Below are 18,033 nucleotides of genomic sequence, written 5' to 3'. Positions count from 1 at the left end.
ATGAAATCATGAGGGGCATAGTTAAGTGATGAGCAAAGGCATTTTTCCCCCTAAGCTCGGGAGTTCAAAACCAGAGGGCATATTTTTAAGGTTAGGGGGAAAGATTAATAGGGACCTGACATTTTCATGCAGAGGGTGGTCGTAAATGGAATGAACTGCTGGAGGAACTGTAGGTACAGATACAGTTACAACATTTAAAAGCTGTTTGGAAAGGTACATGAATGAGAGAGGTTTAGAGAGATATGGGCCAAACACAGGTAATGGAACTGGTTTAGCTTGGGAACCTTGGTTGGCATGGATGAGTCGGACTCAAAGGTCTGTTTTGTGCTGTATGTCTCTATCATTCTATCTTGCTGTTAGTTGCCTCTGGGATTTGAGGCTGAATTTGCGACATAGAACATCTGTCGTCATTGTTTTGTTGTCAACACTTAATGCAGATTGGAGAAACTTGAGAGTTAGAGACTGGAGAGTGATGGAAAAAGTGGGATTAAAGTTAGGTAGCACTAGTGCATTCCAGGATTTTAGAGAGGTGGAGCATAGCAAAGGGAAAAAAGCAGATGCTGGAAGTCAGACATAAAAACAGGAAGTGCTGGAAAAACCTCAGTAGATTTGGCAACAAAACAGAACCTTTTTGAAGAAGGATTGCTAGACCAGAAACATAACTCTGCTTTCTCTCCACAGATGCTGCCAGATCTGCTGACTTTTTACAGCAATTTTTGTTTTTGTTGTAGAACATAGTGGGATTTAGATACAGGACAAGCATATGGAAGTAGGATAACTATTTGACTGGTTGGTATACATTAGCAGATTGCAGTAGGCCAACTGTTTGCTTGTTGCAAATTCTTTTTTGATTCTACAAAAAATGCAAGGGACAAGTATAAGAGCTTAGATAGGCTTTAGCTATTTTAAGAAAGGTGTCAGCAAATCAACTAGAAGTATAGCATCTCATTCAGTAATATCCAATATCTTTGAATATCCTGCAATAAGTACTTTTTCTAAATGTAGAATTTTAGATCACCAAGCTAAGAACTCCTTTCTATTAAAACCATTGTTAATCTTTAGCATATAATGACTAACAGATATATTTGTACCAAAACACTCTCAGCATTTTTGACATTGATCGCAGACTATGAAAAGTTAATGTAGAAGGATCTCTGAAGCAATTTAGTTTCTGTAGCAATTAATTTATTTTTTGAAAAGTAATTCTTATCTTTTGAATGCAGTGCACTGTTTAATCTCTTTCCATTTTGAGTTCTGCCAAGACGATGAGCAAGGCCTGTTCGCTGATTTGCATATGATTTACTCATAAAATTTGAAGCATGCAATTGCTTTAAAAAAGTATTTGATTTTAACTTTCAGATTGTTAGTTTTTAAAGGAAATATAATAAAGTGTAATTTTAAATGTTTATTAATTGACTCTATTTTATAACTATTTATGTTTATATATTTATTATTTATTGAATTAAGTCCTAATGATTTCTCCACTGCTCTATAATTCATATATCATTAGCGTAACCATCCTCACTTCCATTTTTAATATTATTGCTATGCAGTCACCACTGTGCCATTAAAAACATTATGGAGTCATAGAGATGTACAGCACGGAAGCAGACCCTTCAGTCCAACCCGTCCACACTGACCAGATATCCCAGCCCAAAATAGTCCCACCTGCCAGCAGTTGGCCCATATTCTTCTCAACCCTTCCTATTCCTATAGCCAGACAAATGACTTTTAAATGTTGCAGTTGTACTAGCCTCCACCGCTTCCTCTGGCAGCTCATTCCAGACACGTACTACCCTCTGCTTGAAAAAGTTGCACCTTAAGTTTCTTTTATATCTTTCCCCTCTCACCTTAAACCTATGCCCTCTAATTCGGGACTCCCCCTGTTTATCCTATCCATGCCCCTCATAATTTTGTAAACCTCTATAAGGTCACCTCTTAGCCTCTGGCGCTCCAGGTAAAACAGCCCTAGCCTGTTTAACCTCTCCCTTTCTCTCAAATCCTCCATCCCTGGCAACATCCTTGTAAATCTTTTCTGAACCCTTTCAAGTTTCACAACATCTTTCCGATAGGAAGTGTTTTATTCTCTGAATCCCACTTGTCAATATACTGATAAAGCCTAGTTCTCTAAAATATGCAAGTATGTTATGTATTTAACTTCACAAATTTTCACTTTCATGATGGCTCTATAAAATTGTTACACTCTAAACTGAAATAAAGAACATGTTGTTTCCAATGATCTTACGTTCAATTTTCAGTAGTTTTTGACCTTCTTGACGAAACTGTCCTTCATTTTATTTTATTCAGAGTGACTATTGGCATTAATTTGGGGAAATAAATCTTCATGTACCAGTCATTCATAAATTAAATGGCATCAGTATCAATTGTAATTAAATTCATGACCTGAGGGGTTTACCTTATAAAATTCGCTGGTTATCACATTGCGTTTATTGCAATTTCTTAGCCGTTGAAAATTGCTGTTTTATTATTTGTTGTTACGTTGTCTAGGCCTGTACGTCTTGATTAATGAGAGCAACTCGAATAATGGAATTTGAAATTGTACCCCAAATCGCTTCAGTGAAATTGTTGGTAATGAATAAAGTTAAATAAATGCTTCCATTTGTCCCAAATGTACAAGACAGTTTGCAGTTCTCATGTTGATTGTTAAGTTGAAGTCTAAGACATTAAGTTAGAGCATTAGAGCATAAGAATTTCATTGAAAATATAATAGACAAAGGCATTGTCATAATTTTATAGCTATTTTTACAAGTTTGTGAGAAAAATTCTCCTGTCTACATATTTTTATTTGAGCAACTTATTTGTTAGTGGATGTGGTCACCTAACTAGGTTACCTATGTAAAGCTTTAGTGTTAGAAACAGAAGAAACATTGTTACCTGTTGAAGTGAAGAGATTACAATTTGCTTGTGACCTTATAACTGCCCATTTGTGCCTCAGCTTACATGATGCTGACACCCTCATCCATGGCTTTGTTATTCTGCACTCATCTATTCCATTATTCTTCTGACTGGAAAACTTGAACTCATCTGAAACTCTGATCTGCATATCTTAGCTTGAATCCACACTGGTTACTGACCTACATTAGCAATTGACTCAACCTTTTGGTCACCTGCCATATTATGTCATTTACCACTTCTATGAACAACCTGGGAAGAGTTGTGATAAATGGGTGTTTTTCTGGTTGGCAAGATGTAATTAGTGAGCTGATATAGGATTTGATTCTTGGTCCCCAATTATTAATTGGACCCCAGTATGAATTACTTGGATGCAGGGATAGAAAGTCCTTTAGTCAGATTTACAGATGCCATTAAAATAGGTGGGAATGTAATTTATGATGAAGAAATAAAAAAATTACAAATGGATATGGATAGATTACGTGAGTGAACTAAAATTTAGCAGATGAAGTTTAATGTGGAGAAACATCAGGTAATTTATTTTGGTCAGGGGAATAGAATGGCCGTTTATTTTTAAATGGAGAGAAACTTTGGTGCATAGGAGCTGGGTGTCCTGCATGAATTGCAAAAAACTAGCAAGCAGTGAGAGCAAGTAATAAGAAAGGCAAATGGAATTCTGCCACTTATTACTAAAGTAATAGAATGTAAAAGTAGTGAAGTATAGCAATTATAGAAGGCATCATACAGAGTAACGTAACTTTTTTCCCAATGAGGAGTGATGTGGTGGAATTTGAGGTAGTTCAGAGGAAGGTTGGTAGATTTGATTCCTCAGATAAGAGGAATTATGAAGAGATTGTCTTATGAAGAGATATTGAATAGTTAAGGCTGATAGGTTCAGAAGAATGCGAGGTTATTTAATTGAGATGTACAGTATGCGAAAGATGATTGACAGTCGAGATGTAGAAAGGGTGTTTCTTCCTACAGGACAATCTCGAATGTGAGGTCACAGTTTTAGGATAAAGGGTAGTAGATTTAAAACAGATGAGGAAAAGTTACTTCTTTCAAAGGTTGTGAACATGTGAAATTCACTACCCCAGAGTGTGATGGATGCTTACCGCAATGAGTCAACTTAAGCAGGAATTCGACAGTTTTTTATACTAAGTAATGGGTTGGAAGGTGGGCAGGAAAGTGGAGTTGAGGCTGAGATGAGATCAGCCATGATTGTATCAAATGGCAGAGCAGGCTGAAGGAGCTGAATTGCCTTCTCCTGCTCCTAGTTATGTTTACAATGTTAAAGCCCTTTTATAGAGGCACATTTTTATTGATTATTTGTCTTTAAATATTAGCAAGCATTTAGGTTAGATTCCCTACAGTATGAAAACAGGCCTTCGGCTCAACAAGTCCACCCTGACTACCCAGATCCATTCCAGTACCCTATATTTACACCTGACTAATGCACCTAACACTTTGGGAAATTTAGCATGGCTAATTCACCTGACCTACACATCTTTGGATTGTGGGAGGAAACTGGAGCACCCAGAGGAAACCCATGGAGATACGGGGAGAATGTGCAAACCCCACACAGACAGTTGTCTAAGGCTGGAATCAAACCCGGGTCCCTGGCGCTTGAAGCAGTAGTGCTAACCACTGAGCCATCGTGTTGCCCAACTTTATATATATTTCTCCTTATCTCCATTCTAAAAGGTCTTTCCTTTATGCTAAGGCTAAGTCTTTTAGGTCCTAGTCTCTCCTACCAATGGAAACCTCTTCCCAACATCTACTCTGTCCAGGCCATTCAGTTTTCGGTATGTTTCAATTAGATCCTCTCGTTATTGAATCCTTCACTTCAGGAAAAAGCTTGTCCCTATCCACCCTGTCTAAACCCTTCATGATTTTGTAAACCTCAGTCAGGTCCCCCCTCAATCTCCTTCTTTCTAGTGAAAATAAACCTAACGTACTCAACCTCTCTTCATAGCTGGCACCTTCCATATCAGTCAACATCCTCGTAAACCTTCTCTGCACCCTCTCCAAAGCATCCACACACTCTTGGTAATGTAGCGACCAGAACTGTACACAGTATTCTAAATGCAGCCAAACCAACGTCTTGGGACAATTTTAACATGACTTGCCAGCTCTTATACTCAGCACCCCGTCCAATGATTAGATTACTTAGTGTGGAAACAGGCCCTTCGGCCCAACAAGTCCACACCGACCCGCCGAAGTGCAACCCACCCATACCCCTTACCTAACACTACGGGCAGTTTAGCATGGCCAATTCACCTGACCCGCACATCTTTGGACTGTGGGAGGAAACCAGAGCACCCGGAGGAAACCCACGCAGACATGGGGAGAACGGGAATGAAGGCAAGCATACTATATGCCTTCTTGACCACTCTATCCACCTGTACAGCAACCTTCAGGGTACAATGGACCTGCACTCCCAGTCCCCTCTGTCCATCAACTTTTCCCAAGGCTCTTCCATTCATTGTATAATTCACTCTAGAATTAGACTTGCCTAAATGCATCACCTCACATTTGTCTGGATTGAAATCCATCTGCCACTTTTCTGCCCAATTCTCCAGTCTATTATATCCTCCTGTATTTTCTGATAGTCTCTTATACTTTCTGCAACTTCACCAATCTTCGTGTCATCTGCAAACTTGCTGATCATACCAACAGTGCCCCTCTTCTAGATCATTTATGTATATTACAAACAACAGTGGCCCCAACACTGACCCCTGTGGAACACCACTAGTCACCTTTCTCCGTTTCGAGAAACTCCCTTCAACTACTACTCTCTCTCTCCTGTTGCTCAACCAGTTCTTTATCCACCGAGCTAGAACACTCTGCATACCATGAGATTTTACTTTCTCCATTAGTCTACAACAGGGAACCTTTTTTTTAGATTACTTACAGTGTGGAAATAGGCCCTTCGGCCCAACAAGTCCACGCCGAAGCGCAACCCACACATACCCCTACATTTACCTCTTACCTAACACTACGGGCAATTTAGCATGGCCAATTCACCTGACCTGCACATCTTTGGACTGTGGGAGGAAACCGGAGCACCCGGAGGAAACCCACGCAGACACGGGGAGAACGTGCAAACTCCACACAGTCAATCGCCTGAGGCGGGAATTGAACCCGGGTCTCTGGCGCTGTGAGGCAGCAGTGCTAACCACTGTGCCACCGTGCCGCCCATAAAATATCAAATGCCTTACTAAAATCCACGTATATGTCATCAATAGCCCTTCCTTCGTCTAACAACTTGGTCACTTCCTCGAAGAACTCTATTAAGTTAGTAAGGCACGACCTCCCCCGCACGAAACCATGTTGTCTATCACTGATAAGCTCATTCTTTTCTAAATATAAATAGACCCTATCTCTCAATACCCTCTCCAGCAACTTGCCCACCACTGATGTCAGGCTCACTGGTCTGTAGTTACCCGGAATATCCCTACTACCCTACTTGTACAGGGAATTTTGCAGTCCTCTCAAAATAAATGCCATCATTGCATTTGCCATCCTGACTACTGACTTAACCTGCACGTTTGCCTTGAGAGAATCCTGGACTAGAACTCCCAAGTCTCTTTGCACTTCAGACTTCTGAATTGTCTCCCCATTTAGAAAATAGTCCATGCTTCTATTCCTCCTACCAAAATGCATGACCTCAGACTTTCCAATGTCATACTCCATCTGCCACTTCTTTGCCCACTATCTTAACCTATCCAAATCCTTCTGCAGTCTCCCCACCACTCAATACTATCTGTCCCTCTACCTATCTTTGCATCATCTGCAAACTTAGCCAGAATGCCCTCAGTTCCTTCATCTAGATTGTTAATGTATGAAGTGAGAAGTTGTGTCCCAAAGCTGAGCATTGCGAAACACCACTTGTCATTGGCTGCCATTCTGAGAAACAATCTTTTACCCCCAGTCTCTGCTTTCTGCCAGACGGCCAGACTTTTATCCATTCTAGCACTTTGACACCAAGGGCCTTTATCTTGCTCAGTAGCCTTCTGTGTAACGCTTTGTCACAGGCCTTCTTGAAGTCTAGGTAGATAACATCCATTGACCTGCAGGTTACTTCCTCAAAGAATCCTAGCAGATTTGTCAGACTTGACCTCCCTTAATGAAACCATGCAGACTTTTCCCTATTTTACCATACACTTCCAAGTATTCAGAAATCTCATCCTTCACAATAGATTCCAGGATCTTGCCCATGACCGAGGTTAGATTTGTCAATCTATGATTTTCCGTCTTTTGCCCTACTGCTACGGAGGTGTCACATTAGCGATTTTCCAGTCCTCTGGGGTCCTCCCTGGTTCTAGCGATTTTGAAAGATCATCATTAACACCTTCCCTATCACTTTAGCTATCTCTCTTCAAACTCTGGGGTGTAGTTTATCTGAGAGTGTGGTGCTGGAAAAGCACAGCGCGTCAGGCAGCGTCCAAGGAGCAGGAGAATTGAAATTTTGGGCAAAAGCCCTTTGTCAGGAACTTGTAGTCCATCTGGTCCACGTTATTCATCCACCTTCGGTTTTTCTAGCACCTTCTCCTTGGTGATGGCCACCATACGCATCTGTGTCCACTCACTTTGTTAAATTTTTGGAATATTTTTGTCTTCCACTGTGAAGGCTGATGCAAAGTAGTTATTCAGTTCCTTAGTCATTTCCTTGTTACTCACTGCTATCTCTCAGGAGTCATTTTCCAGTGACCCAATGTACTTTTGCCTCTGTTTTGCCCTTGATATATCTAAATAAACTCTTACAGTCTTCCTATATATTACTGGCTAGCTTGCCTTCATGTTTAATCTTCTCCCTTCTTATTTCTTTGTTGGTCTATGTAAGCTTCCCAAACCTCTGGTTTCCCACTGTCCTTCACCACATTATATACCTTTGCTTTTGTGCTTTGCCTGATTTCCCTAGTCAGCAATGACTGCCTCATCCCCCCTGTACCATGCTTCTTTTTCCTCAAGATGAATCTCTGCTGTGTTTCCTGAATTAATCCCAGAAACTCCAGCCATTGCTATTCCACAGTTTTTCCTGCAAGGCTCCTCTCCAAGTCAGTTGTACACAGCTCCTCCCTCATGCTTCTGTAGTTGCCTTTGTTCAGCTGTAATATCTTTGCCTCTGATTCTATCTTCTCCCTCTCAAATTGCAGAGCAAATTCAATCATATTATGATCACTGCCTTCTAAGGGTTGCTTTACCTCAAACTCTGTTATCAAGTCTGCGTCTTTGCACAACATTAAATCCAGTACTGCCTGTTCCCTAGTGGGCTCCATCATAAGCTGCTCCAAAAAGCCATCTTGTAGATATTCTACAAATTCTTTTCTTGCAATCCAGTGCCAACCTGTTTTTCCCAGCCCACCTGCATAATGAAATTCCCCATTATCAGTGCAAATTTTCCATTTACTACACATCTTTTCTATCTCCTGGTGTTTCTTGCACTCCAGCTCCTGACTAGTATTTGAAGGCCTGTAAATAACTCCAATTATGTGTTTTTTAACCTTCTGCGGTTCTTCAATTTTACCTACACAGATTCTACACCATCTCGCCCTATTTCATTTCTTACTGTTGACTAAATTTAATCTCTTGCTAATATGGCAACCCCATTCACTCTACCCAACTACCTATCTTTTCGATCAAATGGATATACTTGAATATTCAACTCCTAATCCTGATCCCCTTGCAGTCATCTCTTCATGATGACCGCAATGTCATACCTGCCAATTTTAGATTAAATTAGATTAGATTAGATTACTTGCAGTGTGGAAACAGGCCCTCCGGCCCAACAAGTCCATACCCACCCACTGAAGCGTAACCCACCCAGACCCATTCTCCTACATTTACCTCTTCACCTAGCACTACGGGTAATTTAGCATAGCCAATTCACTTAACCTGCACATTTTTGCATTGTGGGAGGAAATTGGAGCACCTGGAGGAAACCCACGCAGGCACGGGGAGAATGTGCAAACACATTCTGCACACAGGTTCATTTGCCTTTATTGCTTATACTGTGTACATTCAGATATAACACCTTCAGTCCTGTATTAACTGTCCCTTTTCTCATCGTCCTTCGTTTGTCCAGTGTGCTTGAAGTTTGATTGCTAACTTTTTTCATACACTGGTCTTATGGACCATTTGGCTCTTTGAGCCTGCTGCATCATTCAATATTCCTGATGAAGGGCTCTGGCCCGAAACATCGAATTTCCTGTTCCTTGGATGCTGCCTGACCTGCTGTGCTTTAACCAGCAACACCTTTTCAGCTCTGATCTCTAGCATCTGCAGACCTCACTTTTTACTCGCACCATTCAATACAGTCATGACTGGTTATCCTACTCATTAGGGGAGAAAGTGAGGAGTGCAGATGCTGGAGATCAGAGCTGAAAATGTGTTGCTGGAAAAGCACAGCAGGTCAGGCAGCATCTGAGGAGCAGGAGAATCGACATTTTGGGCATGAGCCCTTCTTCAGGAAGATTCCTGAAGAAGGGCTCATGCCCGAAACGTTGATTCTCCATATCCTACTCATTATCTTGTTCCTCGCTATCTCTTTGATTCCTTTAGCCCAAAGAATTACATCTAATTCCTTCTCAAAAATAAGATGCAATGTTTTGGTCTCAACTGCTTTCTACGGCAGAGAATTATTTGAATCATCAATAGTCACAGGTGAGGTGCCGGAAGACCAGAGGTTGGCTGACAAAATGCCACCATTTAGGAAAGATGGTAAGGAAAAGCCTGTGAACTTTAGACTGGTGAGCCTGATGTTGGTGATGGGCAAATTGTTGGAGGGGATCCTGAGGGACGGGATTTACATGTACTTGGAAAGGCAAGGACAGATTAGAGATAGTCAACATAGCTATGTGCGTGGGAAATCAAGTCTCACTAATTTGATTGAGTTTTTTTGAAGAAGTAACAAAGACAATTGATGTGGGCAGAGTGCTGGACGTGATCATATATGAACTTCAATAAGGCGTTCGACAAGGTTCCTGATGGTAGACTGGTTAGCGAGGTTAGATCATATGGAGTACAGGGAGAACTAGCCATTTGGATACAGAACTGACTCAAAGGTTGAAGACAGAAGATGGTGGTGGAGGCTGGTTTTTCAGACTGCAGGCTTGTGACCAGTGGTGTGCTACAATGATTGGTGCTGGGTCCACTGCTTTTGATCATTTATATAAATGATTTGGATGTGAACATAGGAGATATAGTTAGTAAGTTTGCGGATGACGCTGAAATTGGAGGTGTAGTGGACAGTGAAGAAGGTTACCTGAGAGTACAACAGGATCTTGATCAGATGGGCCAGTGGGCCCAAGGAGCAGCAAATGGAGTTTAGTTTAGATAAATTTGAGGTGCTGCATTTTGGAAAGGAAAATCAGGGCAGGTCTTATACACTTAATGGTAAGGTTCTGGGGAATGTTGCTGAACAGAGACCTTGGAGTGCAAGTTCATAGTTCCTTGAAAGTGGAGTCTCAGGTAGATAGGATAGTGAAGAAGGTGTTTGGTATGCTTTGCCCTATTGGTCAGAGCATTGAGAACAGGAGTTGGGAGATCATATTGCGGCTACACAGGATATTGGTTAGGTTACTTTTGGAATGTGTGCAATTCTGGTCTCTTTCCAACTGGAAGGATGTTGTGAAACTTGACAGGGTTTGGAAAAGATTTACAAAGATATTGCTAGGGTTGGAGGGTTTGAGCTGTAGGGAGAGGCTGAACAGGCTGGGGCTGTTATCCTGGATGGATAGGATAAATAGACAAGGTCTTTTCCTTGGGATGGGGGAATCCAGAACTAGAGGGCATGGGTTTAGGATAAGAGGAGAAAAATTTAAAAGGGACCGAAGAGGCAACTTTTCATACATTTGGTAGTGTGTGTTTGGAATGAGCTGCCAGAGGAAGTGGTGGAGGTTGAAACATCACATCATTTGAAAGGCGTCTGGATGGGTATGAGTAGGAAGAGTTTAGAGGGATATGGGCCAAATGCTGGCAAATGGGACTAGATTAATCTAAGACATCTGACCAGCATGGACAAGTTGGACTGAAGGGTCTGTTTCTGTGCTGACCATCTCTACGACTGTCACTCCGTAGGCTCACCAGTCTCTGGATGAAGAAAGTTCTCCTCATCTCAGTCTTAAACGACTTGCACCATATTCTTAGATTGTGATCTCTGGTTATGGATTCCACAGACCTTGGTAACATCCTTCCTGCATTTACCCTGTATAGTCCTCTTTGAATTATATGAAGGTAAAAGATAAAGTTGCCATAGTTTTACCAGGCAATTGGGCTGCTCCCTCATTAGAGGCAACTGATGGCTTAACCTGAGGGTTACCACGCCCCGGGGAGTGGAGAGCCTGAGAAGGAGAATCCTTCATGGTAACCTGAACCAGTGCAGGAATTGAATTCATGTTGTTGACATCACTCTGCATTGCAAACCAGCCATCCAGCTAGGTTTCTATGAGATCTCTCCTTGTTCTTACAAACACCAGTGAATTTGGTTCTAACTAATCCAGATTTTTTAAATCCCAGGAATCAGTCTGTTAAACATTCATTGTACTCTGTCCATAGCCAGGACATCCATCCAGACCAAAACTGCTCACCATACCCCAGGTATGGCTTTTATCTGAACAATTGCACATGACCTTCCTGCTTTTATACTGCGCCTCTATTGCCTGCTGCACCTGCAAACTTACTCAGCAATTGGTGTACGAGGATCCAGGTCTTGTATTTTTTCTTTTTCAGAATCTATTGCCATTCAGAGTATCTATCTTTCTGTTTTTGCTACTAATGTTATAGTTCATTTTTCTTTCTTTCTGTCATATATTTGCCCACTCATTCAACTTCTCCAAATCACAGTGAAGCTTCTCTACATCCTCCTCACAGCTTAGCCTCCCACCCAGCTTTGCGTTGTCTGCAAACTTGGCGATACTGCAATTAGTAGCCTCCTCTAAGTCACTAAGATGTATTGTGAATAGCTGGAGATCCAAGCACTGATCCCTGCTGTACTACAGTAGTTAGTGGCTGCCACTTGGATAAAGACCCCTTTATTCCTATCCTTTATTTCCTGCCTACCTATCAGTTCTCTGTCTGTACCAGTACACTATCCCTATCCTATGATTTTAATTTTACATATTAATCTCTTCTGTAGAACCTTATCAAAAACCTTCTGGAAGTCCAAATAATCTACATTCTCCTGGTTATTCTTTATCAACCACTAAACCAGCAGCTGACTTTACATCCACTCAACATTCCAGTTGATTTGTCAAGCATAATTTCACTTTTGTAGATCCATTCTAATTCTGTGATCAATGTCATTATTTTCTCAGTGCTCCTCTATTAAATCATTTTTAAAGCATAATTTGACAATGGTGTCACTTTAACAAGGTTTTTTTGTCCTTGGGTTTTTTCAAGAGATTGTAAAGGCAGAGGTGCTGAAATGACTATTTTAATAATGGCAGCAGTGTAGTCAGTCCTGTCAGTTCAGGTTTTTTATAGTTTGGTTCAGTTGCAACAGTGAGAAGCTGCTGGTTTAGTTATAGCAGAAAAAGCTCCCAGCTTTAACAGAGGATCCCTGGCTGGCTTCCGTCTCAAATCTTTCCTGCCAGTAAGAACCTGTTAGAATTTACCTTTTTGCCAAGGGGTGTGTTTGTGGGTGTTACAGGAATTGGAACAGCTCCTTAGTTAAGTTGCTGTGTCGGGTCAGTTAAGATTTCTCAGTGTTAAGTTATTCTAAATTCCATTTTCTTTTGTTCGTGTTTCAGCTGAAGTGTTCAAATATATTGTTTTGCTTAAAGCTGAGTGGTTTGTTCACCTGCATCACACCTGGAATATCCACTTCACACATGTCATTAAAATAAGAAAAAGTTAGGGTCTAGGCAACCTTCTTAAAATATTTTGGGGTGGGGGGGAGGATCTGGCCTGGTCCATAACAATATTCCCTCCAGTTCTTCCAGTAATCTTTCTTATAATGACTGAATTTTGCTCCTGATGTTTGTTTTGAGATATCCATTTCTGTTTTAACTATTATATCTTTTGCCATACAGGACACATTAGTTGTGATTTTTCCGGCTTTTTTTCTTCCAGTTTGCATCTCCAGATGCACAGTCAAATTAGATAGAGGAGATGGTGATTCATATTGATCATAACATGATTCATCTGACAATGACCTCAGCTCTACATTCCTATCTGCTCCATATTGCCTTTTGAATCCTTTGTCAGTCAGGAATCTATCTGACTCAGCCTTAACAAACATGACTGATCTGCTTTCACTGGTCTCTCAGGAAGAGAATGCTATAAATGACCAACCTTTCAAAAGAAAAAGGAATTCTCCTCATCTCCATCTTAAATGGGAGATTCCTTTTTTTTCTTTGTCCTTGAGTTCTTGTATCTCCCAAAAGGAAACATCTTAACGACATCTTCTCTGTAAGCACCTTTCAGGAGCATCCTTCTCTTTCGCACTGAAATGTATCTTTGAGTGTTGTGAAATATCTCCTTAAATGTCTGCCTCTGCATCTTTATTGTCTCACCCAATTAATGTAATTTCACAGTTTGCTTTCACCACCTCTATCATCATAACTTGTGGTTTAATTTATTTAAGTTTAAAATGCTGGTCTTATACTCACTCTTTTACTTTCTAACTGATGGTGAAATTCAATGATATTATGATCAATGCTACCTAGAGATCTCTTCACTGTGTGGTGATGCAGTACCAGTTCTAGACTAGCCTGCCTTTTGGGTGGCTCTGGAACATGCTGCTCTAATTGTCTCAAAAAACACTCTACCAACTCATCTTTTAGGTTACCTTTGTCAATTTGCTTCATTCAATCTATATGTAGATTAAAATTGCCTATGATTACCATGGTGGCTTTCTAACAAGACCCCTTTTATTTCTTCCTGTATACTCTTGTTTTCCAATGTAGTTTCTGGTAGGGAACCTCTAAACTACTGCCATGAATTATTTCTTACTTCTGTTCTTTCTTATCTGTACCCAGATTGACTCCACATGCTAATCTTTAGAATTAAGGTCATCTTTCACTGTTATACTATCCATGATTATTGTATTCTAGCTTAATTAATGTACCTATCTCAGTATCTTTTCCAAGCTTCGTGACTTTATGAAATGTCAGTTTCCCTTGAATATTCGGGTTCCAGCTTGCTCGCTTGTAAACATGTCACTGTTGCAGCTAGCAAGTCCCAAATATTTTCTGTATAAGCTGTTTTGTTATCAGTGCTGTGCAAATTCCATAATTAGTTATTTCTTTTTACTATTTGTGCAAACTCTGGCCTTACCTGCTGGTACACTTTTAATTTTGAATGCTTTATTTTCTTGTGTTAAGCTCTGATTATTGTTACCATTATTGCTGCCTTGCTTTATAGCAATGATCTTTCCCTTTAATCTACCGTATCTCCCTTCATGTGTTTCTCACACCCCAATTTGATCTTGAAATATTTATTCCCTGTATAGACATTTTTCCTCTTTAAGGCTTTACCCTTCATTTTGCCTGTACATTTCCGTCAAAACTGGTTGTTCCTAGAACTGAAATTTACCTTTAACGTTTTCTGATCCTTTCCCATAATTAAGGAGAGTGATATTGTGGTCACTTATCCAAATGACGTCCACAACAGTGATGCATTTCTGAGAACCAGATGCAAAATTGCTTCTTTCCTTTGCTGGACTGCAGACATACTTTCCTCCTATACACAACAGAAATTCTTCTTAACCAGTCTGTATTAAGATTAATTATTGTTTTATTGCAATTCCTTTTTGTTAAATGCTTTTTAAATTTGGTGAGAAATGCTCTCAGCTGTCTCTTTCTCATTTTGTTTGTAATTAAAAAAAAAGTCCTCCGAACAGTGCAATTGCTCTCCCTCTGTTTGTCAACGCAGGCCAAATGAATTCAGTGTGAATAAAAGCAAAAGCAGGTAAAGCGAGTCACATTGAATTCGATTTCTCTCTCCACAGATGCTGCTAAATTCACCCAATCCTTTCTGTTTTTGTTTTAAATTCAGTGCTAAAATCTTTCTTTAGAATTTGAATATCATTGCTAATTAATATTACCATACTTTCTCTTTTTCCCTCTCTAATGTTCTTAAATACAGCTAATCAGGAATATTAAGCTCCTGTGCATGGCCTTGTTCATCACATCACAATCCCAATTAGTTCACTACCCTTATTAGTTAGACTACAGACACTGATGCATACACAATTTAAATATCTCTTTTGCCGGTTTTGATTTTTTTTCTTGGTCTTGTCCCTGTCATTATTTGTAATTACTAGGTGTACCTTTCTATCCTCTGATGTTGTTTCAATTGTCTTGTGGTGTCCTTCTCCCAGCCAAACTAGTTTACTGTGTATACAATAATAGCTACATTTTTGACTATTTTTAAAGGTCAAATTAAGGGGTTGACAATTATATGGATACTGCTTTTGAGTGGCTGAAATTGATGCGAGTCAAAATTCATACGGTATCATTAGCAGAAGCCCAATTGTTCTCTAAATGAATAAAGAAAAAAACCGAATTATGGTAAGATCGAAAATCTGGAGTGGAGTGTGATGGCTGGCACGCTTGCTCACAAATATTGATCGGTTATCTGTGAAGAGCTAGAGTCAACTTTTACATAAGAAATATAGAATATTACAGATTTCTCAGCCAAAAATTGTGGGTCACCTTTTCCATGAGATTGACTATTACTCTAGTATAATTGAAAATGTGTTGCTGGTTAAAGCACAGCAGGTCAGGCAGCATCCAAGGAATAGGAAATTCGACGTTTCGGGCATAAGCCCTTCATCAGGAATGTACTGTATATACTGTATATACTGTATCCCCTCTTCTCAGCAGTTCTGCACAATCTTTCAGTGGAAACATTTACTTGGGTTTGTTCAGGTGCAACCTTATTATCTTGTACGGATACTATACCCAACAAAACCAGACTCAATGACCCAAAAATCTGCAAGTCTCCTTCTTCCATCAAATTCTCAGCCATACATTCACCTGCACTATCTATCTGTACTCACTGGCTTGAGTCACTGGGAGTAATCTTGAGATTTCTGCTTTCTGTGGTCTAATATTTTACCTTGTCCCTGAAATTCTACCTGAAGAACCTGAACATCTATATTGTTGGTTCCAACATGAACAATGACTCCTCCCACTTTGTAATTTACTTTACTCTAACAAAATCAGCAGACCGTTTATAGAATTGCATTGCAGTTCCAGAAGTGTCCATCTTATTCTTTGAGCTATAAATTCCCTATAGCCACTGCATGTCTAGTCTCCTTACCTGAAGTCAAATTTCTCATGTTGCTGGAGCTTTTATTCCCTCAATGAACTATCACCCTCTCTGGCATTCAAAAATGAGAAGTGGTTAACAAGTGCGGCTGGGTTGGGGAGTTCCAGCACTACCTGTGTCTATCTTCTATCCTATCTACTGATCACCTCTTTGCTGATCTCCTGCAGTCTCTGTAGCTGTCCTGTCCCCACCACATTGAAATTACTCTGGCTTCTTTTCAGACTTCAAAACATGAAGCTTGAACTTGAGCTCCCACATTAAAGAGGGCATGCATCAGGTCACTGCTGGTTTATTGAAATGGTCAATCCACTTAGCTTGAAATTTATGAAAATTGACCACGAAAACACACAACATTCAACTCAACAAATCAGAAACTAATGTCTTATAAACTGCACATTCACTCACAAAAGAAACTGACCTTGAATATTAAAATAGTAGAATGTTAACTGAAGGCATTGAAAATAGTATTAATAAATCTAATGAGAGTGGAAACTTCCTTCATGTGAATTTCAATGGTGAAAAATGAGTAATTTGATAAAACAAATCAAACCTTAGTTACTACCCACAAATTTGTTAAATCTGTGGCAATGATGTCAGCTTTGAATTTCTTTCTCAGTTTTCTCCATTCAGCTGGTGTTCTGAATTTGATTTAATCCTCAGCTTTGTTATCTCCAGTCTTAGCACCAGATTGCTGTTTCCTCTCAGGATCACTCTAAGTGACAAATAAACTACTTAGTGACACTTAGCCAGATTTTCTTTAAACCACTGAACCTTGATGAAATTTCAATGTACAGGACTTTGAAGTAGCTTAAAAATGTAGCTGTTTTAGCCAAGTAAAGCTGCTGGTTTCCAGAAATAAATTTTAGATAAATGAAATGATGGTAAACCAAAGCACATCATGGTTTTTTTAGCATTATTTTGTAAATAGAGTTTGTGTTGCAGTCACTGTAAACATTTATTTTGAATTCCTGTGTTATTTGACTGCACTTTATAATGAAGTACCAAAATATTGTTAAAATACAAGGTTGCCTGTTAAACTATTTAATAGTGCATAATCAATAAACAAAGCAATTTTTGCTTTTTTCAAAATTGTGAAAGGAACACAAAGCCTATGAAACTTCGCATATCTTTGATAGTGGATTTTGAAAACTTACTCATATTTCTTTTCTATGGGTTTTATCCTGTTCTCCCATGAAGCAGTGCTGCTATTCCAATTAGATCTCTTACTACAAGAAAAGAACTTCCACAACCCCTCAGTGAGGAAGAGATGAATAAACTTGGAGCAAAGATCATCAAAGCAGAGCTGATGGGAAACGTGGTAAGAATTAGAATAGTTAGTATGGTTAAATTGACAAACAAAAGTCATGAATTGTAGATGCCTTCAGAGTGATGACATTAAAATACTTTTCGTATAAACAAACAGATGTAGTTATTCTCAAATTTAGTTTTATTAGCAGGTTTATGTAGATAGTTCCATTTTAAAATCCTTAACAATGATTATTAGGATTTTTAATATACTTCCTGTCTACTTTTTCCACTACGTATGTGTATTTTGATAGAAGTCTTCAAGCTGAGTACATTTTTAAACAATTGTGGCTCTGATTCTGTCAGTAGAATCGTTAAAATTCATGGAACTTACCTATTAAACAGCATTTTTGTGTGTGAATTATTTTTATTTTGATAGATTAAAATATTTAGAACAGGTCCCATTGCACTCGACATCATTAGCACACCTCTTCTACCAATATATAAACTTGTACCTTGTTTCTTTAAGAGCCATTAATCTGGCTCTCACTTGCCTCCACATTAATTTTTTTTTTCAAGACAATGTTGGCCATATCC

General features: G+C 39.5%; 1 protein-coding gene across 2 annotated transcripts in view; it reads left to right on the top strand.

Moving 5' to 3' along the window:
* cwf19l2 (CWF19 like cell cycle control factor 2) overlaps positions 1 to 18,033 on the top strand; it is a 132,632-nt gene that overhangs the window by 53,870 nt on the left and 60,729 nt on the right. The window contains exon 9 of one of the 2 annotated variants that reach the window (XM_060826054.1): positions 17,392 to 17,509. In XM_060826054.1, the coding sequence (XP_060682037.1) occupies positions 17,392 to 17,509 (118 nt within the window). Of the gene's footprint in view, positions 1 to 17,388; positions 17,510 to 18,033 lie in introns of both variants that reach the window. The other variant, XM_060826053.1, reaches the window with a different exon arrangement.

Source organism: Hemiscyllium ocellatum, chromosome 6, assembly GCF_020745735.1.
Source record: "Hemiscyllium ocellatum isolate sHemOce1 chromosome 6, sHemOce1.pat.X.cur, whole genome shotgun sequence".
NCBI lineage: Eukaryota > Metazoa > Chordata > Chondrichthyes > Orectolobiformes > Hemiscylliidae > Hemiscyllium > Hemiscyllium ocellatum.
The sequence above is the reverse complement of the archived record's forward strand: the minus strand, read 5'-3'. Positions and strand labels throughout refer to the sequence as shown.